The sequence below is a fragment of the Cnephaeus nilssonii genome (genome assembly GCF_951640355.1).
Source record: "Cnephaeus nilssonii genome assembly, chromosome: 4".
Taxonomy (NCBI): Eukaryota; Metazoa; Chordata; class Mammalia; order Chiroptera; family Vespertilionidae; genus Cnephaeus; species Cnephaeus nilssonii.
Window position 1 is genome coordinate 22,286,296 of NC_137075.1, and position 12,647 is coordinate 22,298,942.

Consider the following 12,647-nt stretch of genomic DNA (forward strand, 5'->3'; position numbering starts at 1 on the left):
AAAAAATTGTTGGAATACCAATAGTGTCATATGTTGAAACTACTATTGTTCATATTATCTTTAATTATTTAGGATTTTCTTTTCTTTTTTATTTGGGTTTTCTATTTAAATTTTTTTGATTTGTCTACTGAATCTACTAAGTTTAAAAGGATAAGTGAGAATTAGCTTTCATTTTTATTAGTATATCAGAAGTTTAAGCTGTAACTACTAAATTCCAACACTTGCTTGAATAAGTGTTTGAAGTTTGAGAAACAGTATAAAAGTTAGTTATTTTTCACTGCCTTTTAAAATAAAAAAATTGTAATATACAAATATATAGAGTTTAATTTTATGTGATTAAGAAAACAGAACATAGAGGACCTTAATTCCTACCATTCATATAGTTTTTATAGTTTATGCTAGTGTTTCTGAGTAGTCTTTTCAGAGTAGCAATTTGCCTATTGCCATTTTAAAGAAAATTCATGTGATTATAATTTAGTTTTGATTTGAACTTTATATATGAGCCTAAAAATTGAAACTTGAAAAATAATTCTTTATGATTAGAAGATTTTCCATACCGTAGCCAGTTTGGCTCAGTAGATAGAGCGTCTACCCACAGACTAAAGGGTCATGGATTCGAGTCTGGTCAAGGTCACATACCTCAGTTTGCAGTCTCAATCCCCAGCCCCGACTGGGGTCCCGTATGGGAGGCAACCAATCAATGTGTGTCTCTCACATCAATGTTTCTCTCTGTGTGTGTCTCTCCCCCTCCCTTTCACTCTCTCTAAAAAAGCAATGGAAAAATATCCTCAGGTCAGGTGAGGATTACAAAAAAAATTTTTTTCATGTCTATTTCACTAGTATATAATGTAGTCATTAGTATTTGAAATGCCTTATATAGCACATAACTTAAATTTGACTCAATGTTGCTTTTTTCTGAAGACATGCCATTTACATGTATGATCTTAAGAGACTTTCCCCTATTTTTAAACATTTTCACATTGAGCCACAAATTAAAATGTTTCAAACATAATTCCTTTTTTGTCATTGATAATACAGAAGTTATTTACCAATTTTTTACAGGAGAAAAAATGAAGATACTTCATGCGCTCTGTGGGAAACTACTGACCCTAGTTTCTACTAGGGATTTTATTGAAGATTATGTTGATATATTACGACAGGCCAAGCAGGAGTTCCGGGAGTTAAAAGCAGAACAACACCGAAAAGAACGGGAAGAAGCAGCTGCTAGGTAAGAGACAATTATTGTCAGTTGTTCTAATGAAAACTATTTATTTTTTTGCCTCTAGAACCGTATTTCACATTGGGCTGTAATGTGACATTGGCTCACACTGATGTTTTCTGGTTTCACTAAGAGGTTATAAATGGATTGCTACATTATGGTTTTGTGATAACGTTTGGATGACTAATTTAATGATTAATGGCAAGATGCTAAAAGTTAAAAACATCTGACAGACTATAATTTTTTTTTTAACTTTTAGAATTCGTAAAAGGAAGGCAGAAAAACTTAAGGAGCAAGAACAAAAAATGAAAGAGAAACAAGAAAAACTGAAGGAAGATGAACAAAGAAATTCAGCTGCAGATATGTCAATTGGGTATGGTTTGAATTACACTGTTCATCTTGCTTTCCATAAAGAAGAAAAATCAGCACCTTGAACTATAAAATGCTTTCAGAATTTTTAGAAAACTAGTATTCTATAGATAAAATAATTGTGTTGTGAGCCTATGAAAGTTACGTAGTACAGACAGCCCTCAAGTATACGTGTTGTGTGGTTTTCTTTTGTGTGTGTGTGTTTTATCTTTATTGTTGAGATTATTACAGATGTCCCTCTTTTTTCTCCCCATTACCCCCCTCAACCTGGTCCCCGCCCCACCCCAGGCCTTCGCCACCCTAATTGTCTGAGTCCATAGGTAATGCATATATGCATATAAGATCTTGTTTTAATCTCTTCCCGCCTCTCCCGCCTCACTCTGAGAGTCGTCAGTCTGTTCCATTTCCATGCCTCTGGTTCTATTTTATTCACCAGTTTATTCTGTTCATTAGATTTCTTATTCGTTTTTAGATTCAATTATTGATAGGTATGTATTTGTTGCCACTTTGTTGTTCATATTTTTTATCTTTACTGTTCTTCTTTCTCTTCTTAAGAATACCCTTCAACATTTCATATAATACTGGTTTGGTGGTGATGAACTCCTTTACCTTTTTCTTGTCTGTGAATCTCTTTATCTGAACTTCAACTCTAAATAATAGTTTTGCTGGGTAGAGTAATCTTGGTTGTAGGTCCTTGCTATTCATCACTTGGAATATTTCTTGCCCCTCCCTTCTGGCCTGCATAGTTTCTGTTGAGAAATCAGCTGACAGTTGTATAGGCGGTCCCTTGTAGGTAACTAACCGCTTTTCTCTTGCTGCTTTTAAGATTCTCTCTTTGTCTTTAGCCCTTGGCATTTTAATTATGATATGTCTTGGTGTAGTCCTCTTTGGGATCCTCTTGTTTGGGGTTCTCTGTGCTTCCTGGACTTGTAAGTCTATTTCTTTCACCAAGTAGGGGAAGTTTTCTGTCATTATTTCTTCAAATAGGTTTTCAATATCTTGCTCTCTCTCTTCCTCTGGCACCTCCATAATGGGAATGTTGGTACGCTTGAAGTTGTCCCAGAGGATCCTTACACTGTCTTCATATTTTTGGAATCTTTTTTCTCTTTACTCTTCTGGTTGGATGTCTTTTGCTTCCTTATATTTCAAATCATTGATTTGATTCTCCGGATCCTCTAGTCTACTGTTGAATCTCTGTATATTATTCTTTATTTCAGTCAGTGTATGCTTAATTTCTGACTAGTCCTTTTCCATTTTTTGGCATTCTCACTGAGATTCTTAAAAGGTCTCACTAAGTCCCTTGGAGGTTTGTAGAAGATTCTTGAGTAACCTTATAAGTGTGGTTTTGAACTCCAGTAGTTTGCTTTCTTCGTTTCTTTCATTTATGACATGCTTCTTTGTCTCTTCATTATGGCTGCTTCCCTGTGTTTGTTTCTGTGTATTGGTTAGAGCTGCTATGTCTCCTGAAGTTGGTAGCATGGCCTTGTGTAGTAGGTGTCCTATAGGTCCCAGTGCCTCAGCCTCCCCAGTCACCTGAGCTAGGCACACTAGGTGCATCCCTGTGTGGGCTATGAGCACAATCTTGTTGTAAGTGAGCCTTGATTGCTGTTGGTGTCACTGGGAGGAATTGACCTCCAGGCCAATTGGCTGTGAGGAACAGTTGTGTCTACAATGGGAGAACTGCTGTGCAGGAGACACCCCTATGGAGCAGGACTTGCTTCAATGGGGCTTTGGTGCTCACTGAGTCTGCCCCTTGAGTGTGTCGCTTATGGAGGTGAAGAGTTGTAATCTGGTATGATTTCACACTGACCACTGGGTACACTGACTCTTGGTCTCCAGGGAGGTGCAAAGTCAGCCACTGCCTGGGGCCATCCAGCAGGAGCTACAGAGAGATCTAAAGATTCCTCTTCTTTGTATCAGGTTTGGAAGTGCCCAGATGAGGCCCAGCTGTGGAGCAAGGCAGGCTGGTTCTGGTGCTGGGTCTTGGGCCTTTTATTGAGAGGTTTGGGGCTTCCTGACCCAGCTGCAGCTTGTTTGACAGATTTTAGCCTGAGCAAGGATAGGCCATTCATATGCAAAAGCCACTGCACACAGCTTTGTTGGGGTTGTAAATTAGGTGGGGCAGGGTCTCAGTGAATCACCAGAGCAGAGCAGACAGAAATGGCTGCCAGTTAGCCCAGGGAGCACCTCCTTCTGGGAGAAAGCTGACCCCGAGTTCCTGCCCCAATGCCAGACAGTCCAGTTCCTCCTCATATGTGTCTGTGTCCCCCAAAGCCTCACCCTGATACTGGAGCTCAGAGAAAGCAGAACCTTGTAGGTTGAGTTTGTGGTGCCGGCCTTTTAAGAGGAACAGCTAGGTCTCCAGCAGCCTCTGTCTCTGAGCCCCAATCCACACTGGTTTTTACAGCCATAGTTACGAGGACTTCTCTTCCCAGCACTGGAAGCCTGGGCTGGGGGCTGGTGTGGGGCTGCAATCCCTTGCTCCTCCGGGCAGCCTCTGGCCTCCGCAGAAACCATGTCCCTCCCAACTAAAAAAGCGGAACACGTTGGTGCCAGACCAGCCCGTCCGTGCCTCCGCACCTCCAACCAGTCTTGGTGTGCTTTCTTCTTTACCTCTCTAGTTGTAGGACTTCCATTCAGCCATCTTTCCAGTGGGTCTGGATGATGGTTGTTTTGTATTTTAGGTGTAATTTTTATGTGGTTGTGGGAGGCAGTGAGCACAGGCGTTTACCTATGCCGCCATCTTGGTCTTGTTTTGTGTGTGTGTGTTTTTGGTTTTTTTTAAGAATTATAAATTCATTGTTACATCTGTGAGCAAAAGGTTGAGACCAAAATGGCATCAGTCCATGTATTGTGTTTAAAAGTGCTTCCAGGGCTCTCGTCAGTTCGGCTCAGTTGATAGAGCATTGGCCTATGGACTGAAGGGTCTGGGGTTCGATTCTGGTCAAGGGCACATACCTTGGTTGCAGGTTTTATCTCTGGCCCTGGTGGCTCACCCCTCAGCCCTGGTCGAGGCAACGAAACACATCAATGTTTCTCTCTCTCTCTCTGTCTCTTCCCCTCCCTTCCACTCTCTCTAAAGAATCAATGGAAAAATATGAAGCTCATTTCTCATCTTCTCATAGAAATAATATTACTAATTAAAATTTCCCAGAAAACTTTTAATAGGCTATTTTTAATCAGTAATATATTTCTAGCAATAGTAGTAAGTCCCCCACTCCACCACCAACATCATCACAGTTGTACACTGTGTTTCACAGAGCTTCTCTGAGCCTGTTGAGGATTAGGGATGAGATTGGAGGTTTTGATAGAAGGTATAGAGAAAGGATGAAAGCACCTTAGGTAATTTAGTGACTACCTAAGTATTTTATTGCATAAAATATTTGGGATGAAGATTGGCTATGAAGACAAGTGGGAATTTTTCCATATTGTAGATGCCAAACCATAATCAAATTTAGCAGAACTAATTTTTTATTTACAAAATCTGCAAGGAATGTTTTAAAAATCTCAGTGTTTCAAAATTAGTACTGACTTGATTATACTTATCTGTAAAAAATACCTATTAAGCCTGAAGATCATAGGTCACAAACTTGAAATGGCTATATTTTATATGTCCATCAGTTGAATTTGGATGCCTTAAGAAAGTTAATAGATATGACACCTTAAGCACAAGCAACCAAAGAAAAAATAGATACTTGGACTTCATCAAAATTAAAAACTTTTATACTTTAAAGAACACTGTCAAGAAAGTGAATAGAGCCCTGGCTGGTGTGGCTCAATTGGTTACAATGTTGTCCAGAGCACCAAAGGGTCTTGGGTTTAATTTTCCCAGTCAGGGCATATACCTAGATTGTGGATTTGAACTCTGGTCAGGGCATGAATAGAAGGCAACTCATCGATGTTTCTCTCTCACATGTCTCTATCTCTGTCTCTGTCTCTCTCTCTCCCACTCCCTCCCCCCTGCCCCCCCAGAATTAATGAAAAGCATATCCTCAGGTGAGGATTTTTTTAAAAAGTAAAAAAGACAATCCAGTGAGTGGGGAAAAAAAAATATGCAAATCATATATTTGATAGTGGTCTAATATCCAGAATAGATAAGTACTCATACAACTCAACAATAAAAAGACAACCCAATTAAAAAATTGACAAAGGATTTGAATAGGCATTTCTCCAAAGAAGATACACAAGAAGCCCATGAAAAGATGCTCAACATCATTAGTCAGTAGGGAAATGTGTATTATCAAAATCACATTGAGATATACTTGCCACTCACTAGGATGGCTATAATCCAAATGAGAGACAATAACAAGTGTTGGTGAGGAAATGGAAAAAATTGAAACTCTTGCCCTGGCCAGCATGGCTCAGTATTTAGTGTTGGCCTGCACACCAGGGTTCAATTCCTGGTCAGGAGCACGTACCTGGCTTGCATGTTGATCCCCAACCCAGTCAGTGTATGTTCAGGAGTCAACCAATGGATGTGTCTCTCTCATCAATGTTTCTCTCTCTCTCACCCCCCCTCCCTCCCCTTTAGAGAGAGGAAGGGGGGAGGGAGAGTGAGGGAGACACATTGATTGGTTGCCTCTGGCACAGGATAAGTGCCCTAACTGGAAATCGAACCAGCAACCTCTCAGTGCATGGGACGATGCTCAACCAACTGAGCCACACTGGCCAGGGCATAGCAACATTATTCTTAATAGCCATAAAAATGGTTACAACCCAAATGTCTATCAATTGATGACAAATGATATATAATTAAAATGATATATCCTTACTGTGGTATATCCATACAGCAAATGTTATCTATATACTAGTAGCCCGTTTGCACAAAGATTCGTGCAATAGACCTTCATTCACCTGGCTGCCTGCACCAGTTTTCTGCCGGCACCAGGGACCCAGGCCTTGGCTGTGGCCACCGCCTTCTGCCTTTTTCAGGGTCGGGGCTTGGCCCCGGGCGGTGGCCTTGGGCTCGGCGGCACCCAACATCCTTGCTAAGGATCGCAGGAGCCGACCCCCAGTGGTTTCCTGCGATCCGTGCAGGCTGCCCACTGGTGCCCAAGGCCGGGAAAGCCTCCGCCCCAGGCTTTCCCGGCCTTGGGCTCGCCGCACCCAGCGTCCCTGCTACCGATCACAGGAGCCGACCCCCAGTGGTTTCCTGCGATCGGTGCAGGCTCCCCGCTGGTGCCCAAGGCCCGGAAAGCCTCGGCCCCCGGGACTCCCGGGAGGGGCCGATCGACCCCGGGACCCCCGGGAGGGGCGGGAGGGGCAGGGCCACGCCCTCCCAGGTGGACGATCAACCCCGGGACCCCCGGGAGGGGCGGGAGGGGCCCGGACACGCCCCCCTAGGTGGCCGATCGCCCCAGGCACCCCCCGGGAGCGGCTGAATGGGCCCAGCTACGCCCCCCCGGGGTGCCGATGGGCCCGGCCACGTCCCCCGGGGTGCCGATCGCCCCAGGCACCCCCGGGAGCGGAGGCATGGGCCCGGCCACGCCCCCCCCCGGGGTGCCGATCGCTTCAGGCACCCCCGGGAGCGGCGGCATGGGCCCGGCCACGCCCCCCCGGGGTGCCTATGGGCCCTGCCACACACCCCCGGGGTGCCGATCGCCCCAGGCACCCCCGGGAGCGGCGGCATGGGCCCGGCCACTTGGCACCGCCATCTTGAACTTCTCAACGGCGGATATGCCACCCGGAGTCCCGCCCCCAGCCTCCTGCCGGCCCAATCATGGGCATAGCGGAGGTGCAGTCAATTTGCATGTTTCTCTATTATAAGGTAAGATACAAAAGGCTAATAGGCAAAATGTCCCCTCTGGAGTTCAATGGAGAATGGGAGTTTGATAACTCGCTATGACATGCACTGACCACCAGGGGGTGGTGCAGAACATGGTGGACGACCAGCAGTGGCGGAGCACTGAGGGAGGAAGGAAAGGAGGAGGTGGGGGGAACTGCGCAGTGGCAGCTCGGGTGGCTAGGGAAGGAGAAGGCAGGGGAACCTGATGGGCCTTGATTGCCGGCCAGGCCTAGGGACCCTACCCGTGCATGAATTTCATGCACTGGGCCTCTAGTTCAGCAATAAAAAGGAATAGTACCCTGTTATATGCTACAATGTTGATGAAATTTGAAAATGTAATGCAGGTGAAAGAAGCTAATCCTAATAGGCCATGTAGTGTATGATTGTATTTATGTGAAAAGTCCAGAATAGACAAATTCATAGCAGAAAGTAGATGAGTGGTTACCAGGGGCAGTGGGGAAGAGAAAATGGAAAGTGATTACTACAGGGTTTGTCTTTGGAGATAATGAAAATGTTTTGGAATTAAATCAGGGTAATGATTATACAACCATGTGAATATACTAAAACCAGTGAATCTTGTACTTTAAAAATGTGATTTTTATGGTATGTGAATTATATCTCAATTTTTTTACATTTTATAAACTTTTTCCAGTTATATTAAAATACTAGAGGCCCGGTGCATGAAAATCATGCACTGGAGGGGGTTCCCTCAGCCCAGCCTGCCCCCTCTCACAGTCCGGGAGCCCTCAGGGCGGGAGGTGACCTGGCGATCAGGGGAAGGCGAAGCCCCATCACACCTCTGCTGCTGCCACTGCCGGCAGCATAAGCCTTGGCCAGCCCTGGTTACCTGAGCCTCAGGTGGCCCTGGGCGGCTGGGCAGCTGCCATCCGAGGCTTGCCTGCACCTCGAGCGGGCCCTGGGCGGCTGCAGGGCCAAGGGGACTGGGGGACTCCAGATGCAGACGTGCAGGCCCGGCCTTGCCGCGCGCCTGCTGCCCCAATGGGGCTGAGGGAACTGGGCGCCACCATCTTGTGGCTGTGGGCACCGCCATCTTTGAGGGCGTGGAAGTCAATTAGCATATTCCCTCCTTATTGGCTGCGGGCACAGCCATTTTTGAGGGTGGGCAGTCAATTAGCATACTCCCTCCTTATTGGCGGTGGGCACCGCCATCTTTGCGTAGGTGTGAGGGCCAATTAACATATTCCCCCTTTATTAGATAGGATAACTGACATGTAGCATTATATTAGTTTAATGTGTACAACAAAATGACTTAATACATGCATATAGTATTGTTACATTATTACCACAGTAAGTTTAATTAATATTAATCACCTCACATAGTTACAAATTTTTTTCCTTGTGATATCTCAGGGTTTTTTTAAAGAAAATAAACATGTACTTGTCCAATTTTCCCAACATCATTTATTGAAGAGACTGTCTTGACTCCATGGTATGCTCTTGCCTCCTTTGTCAAATATTAATTGAGCATAATGGCTTGGGTTGATTTCTGGGTTCTCTGTTCTGTTCCATTGATCTGTATACCTGCTCTTATGCCAGTACCAGACAGTTTTGATTATGGTGGCTTTGTAGTATAACTTGAAATCTGGTATTGTGATTCCTCCAACTTTGTTCTTCTTTCTCAAGATTGTTGCAGCTATTTGGATTCTTTTTTGGTTCCATATAAATTTTTGGAGTATTTGTTCTAGACCTGTGAAATATGCTGTTGGTATTTTAATGGGGATTGCATTGAATCTGTAGATTGCCTTGGGTAGTATGGACATTTTAATGATGTTAATTCTACCACCCATGAACATGGTATATTCTTCCACTTGTTTATATCTTCTTTTATCTCTTTTTCCAATGTCCTGTAGTTTTCCAAGAACAGGTCTTTTGCCTCCTTGGTTAAGTTTATTCCTAAGTATTTTAATTTTTGTTGTTGTTGTTGCAATGGTAAATGAGATTGCTTGTTTAGTTTATCTTTCTGAGAATTTATTGTTGTGTAAAAAAGCCATCGATTTTTGGGTGTTGGTTTTGTATCCTGCTACATTGCCAAATTCATATATTAAATCTAATAGTTTTTTTGGGGAGTCTGTAGGATTTTCTATGTATAATATCATGTTATCTGCAATTAATGACAGTTTTACTTCCTCCTTTCCAATTTAGATGCTTTTTATTTCTTCCATGTCTGATCGCTGTAGCTAGGACTTCAGTACTATGTTGGAACAAGAGTGGTAAAAGCAGACATCCCTGCTTGTTCTTGTTCTTAGGGGAAATGGTTTTAGTTTTTGCCCGTGTAGGTTTGTCGTATATGGCCTTTATCATGTTGAGATATGCTCCCTCTATTCCCACTTTGTTGAGAGTTTTTATCAAAATTGGGTATTGGATTTTGTTGAATGCTTTTTCCCCGTCTATTGATATGATCATGGGTTTTTGTCTTTCAAGAAAATAAACATGTTATAGACCCCACAACTTCATATTTTATACTCACTTAGCCTCATTCATACATTATCTCTCTCGCTTCTGAATACATTTGAGTTTACAAACCTCGCTTTGCATATAGAACATAAATGGAATTTATTTCAAAGTTCATACAATTTTAGTTTTAATTTGAACAATAGAATGGATTAGACAAAACATCCATATAGTGTTCATTCTGTCTACTTATGTCTGAAATTTGTCTACCTTTCTCCTCCACTATTTGTCTATCTACTTTCTACTCTGAGCCACCATCACCTCCCAGACAACTACCTAGACTATTATAGTGGCCACTTTACTGGTCTCCCCTCTTCTGTTCTGCCAGATAATTTTCCATGTAGCAACCAAAGTGCTTTTCTAGTCATATCATTTCCCTTTACTAAACTCTTCTACCTTTTCACCATTGCTTTTTTTCTCTCTTTTTTTACCATTGATTTTTGAATAATGCCTACAAGATCTAGTATGATCTAACCCTGCCTTTTTCTTACCCATATCTTGTATTCTTTTTGTTTTACATTCTTTTTTTCTCTTTTTGTTGTTTTACATTCTTGAAATTATATGCTCTTTCCTGTTCCCTTCAGCCTTTGCACATATTATCACCTCTACTAGAAATGGAGATTTTTTTTTTTCTGCCATCTCACTCCTCCTCAGTCTCTGTAGTCTTTCCAGGTTTTTTGTTGTTGTTGTTTGTTTTTAGTCTTTCAGTTTAAATGTCACTTCTTCAAGCAAGCCTTTCTTGATCCCTGAGACTACATCTGGTTCTCCTTTAAATGCTTCCATAGCACCTTTTTTTAGTACTTACTACATATTTTAACAATGGTTTATGTTTTCTTTACAAGTCTATAAACTCTGTGTCATCTTGTCTACTACTTCATAAGCACACTTTGTAGGCCGGCAATAAGTCCTTTATGAATGGAATTATATATTCACTAATGAATATAAACTTTGTTTTTATCCTGAAGGGAGGAAGAAAGAGAAGATTTTGATACTAGCACTGACAGCAAAGAAATAGAGCAAAAAGAACTAGATCAAGATACAGTCACTGAAGATGAAGATGACCCAGGATCACATAAAAGAAGCAGAAGGGGTAATACAGAAATTTCTTATGGACATGCTTACTTGTTTTTAATTGATAAGGCACTTTGTTAATTCAGCTATTCTGACTTATGTATTAGATTACTTCCATTTGTGATTCCAAGGTGTGTTTGTTTTTTAAGTGCCCAACTCATAGCGGTAACCATTTTGTAATAAAATGGTTATGAAGTTACATTAGTATATTTATGATTAGGTCTTTATTTATATGTCATTTATACTTTAGGGAAAAAAGACAATATACCTATCTCTTTAATAGGTCAATTTCTCATAACTTCTACTTTTGGTTAGTCAGTAAGTTTTGTTGAGTTTTTTGTTAAATGATTTGTCTATAATGTACCCATTCAACATTCATTGAATGCCTCTTAGTTAATAGAGATACAAAGATCAATAATGCTTGTAATTGGTGTCATATTTCTGAGAATGGAAATCTCTGCTGCCTTAAAATAATTTCATAAACTCCTGGATCAAAGGAAATACATTTTTGAAAGTTATTGATACAAATTACTTCTGAGGGTCTTTAACCATCCTCATTTGACAACTTAATCCTTAAGTTTATTCTGTGCCTATAATTTGGATGCTATTTTTTTCTACATTATTTTCTAAACGGTTATTACAGAAAATTTCCTATATCATGGAGGTTATATTTCCTGATTGCAGTCCAATTGATTTAGAAATTCAAAATGCTCATATGATGAGCGTTTTAAAACATATTTCCAAGCAATGTATCAGAGGAGAAACCATAATGGAAACTAGAAAATATTTCAAACTAATCAGTGCTGCATGTTAACATTTGTTTGATGTAGTCCCTCTACTTTGGTGAACATTTATAGCTTTAATGCATATTAGGAATCAAGAAAGGCAAATTGAGGTATGCATTTATTTAAGAAGTTAGAAGTAGAAAATAGAATAATCCCCCCAAATACAAGGAAACAACAGATATGAGTAGAAATAGAAAATAAGACTATAATAGAAAAGAACAACAAAGCCAAAAGTTTGTTCTTTGAAAAAGACACAAACTAGACAAACCTTTTTTTAATATATATTTTTATTGATTTCAGAGAGGAAGGGAGAGGGAGAGAGAGATAGAAACATCAATGATGAGAGAGAATCATTGATCGGCTGCCTCCTGCACGCCCTACACTGGGGAGTGAGCCCACACCCCATGCATGTGCCTGACTGGGAATCGAACCAGTGACCTCCTGGTTCATAGGTGTGACGCTCAACCACTGAGCCACGCCAGCAGGGCTAGACAAACCTTTTTTGAAATTGATTTTCTGTGTCTAATTTTATGGCAATAAGTTGAATAATGTAAATTATAAAAATGGATTAATGGATTATGTGAATGGTTCTAAACCATTAAAGATTTAGAATTAGTTTTAAAAGTCTTCCAACAAAGAAAACATCATTCCTGGACAATTTTATAGGTGAATTCTGCCAGTTTTAAAGCAGATAATTTCAATTTTATACAAACTCTTTCAAGGAAAAAAAAGTAGAAAAAAACATACTCCCCAACCATTTAAGTAATTTGACAGTGACTGGAATAGGAGATAAGTTCAGTTCTTTAATACATTATTAATGCCAGGCAGGTTACCAGGAATTCAGGCTCTTTCTGTCTTGTTGGTGCTTCTATCCTTATGTTCAAAAAGCATTTATCATCATGTCTCCATTTTGGCTAGTTGGAAGAGGGAAAAAAGAAAGAGAAGC

General features: G+C 41.2%; 1 protein-coding gene across 3 annotated transcripts in view; it reads left to right on the top strand.

Annotated features, from left to right (window-relative positions):
• Nucleotides 1-12,647, top strand: part of BAZ1A (bromodomain adjacent to zinc finger domain 1A) — a 94,978-nt gene that overhangs the window by 59,706 nt on the left and 22,625 nt on the right. For all 3 annotated transcript variants that reach the window (XM_079767521.1, XM_079767523.1, XM_079767522.1), the window contains 3 exons: nt 1,063-1,228; nt 1,479-1,592; nt 10,811-10,935. In XM_079767521.1, coding sequence (XP_079623647.1) covers nt 1,063-1,228; nt 1,479-1,592; nt 10,811-10,935 — 405 coding nt within the window. The remainder of the gene's footprint in view (nt 1-1,062; nt 1,229-1,478; nt 1,593-10,810; nt 10,936-12,647) is intronic.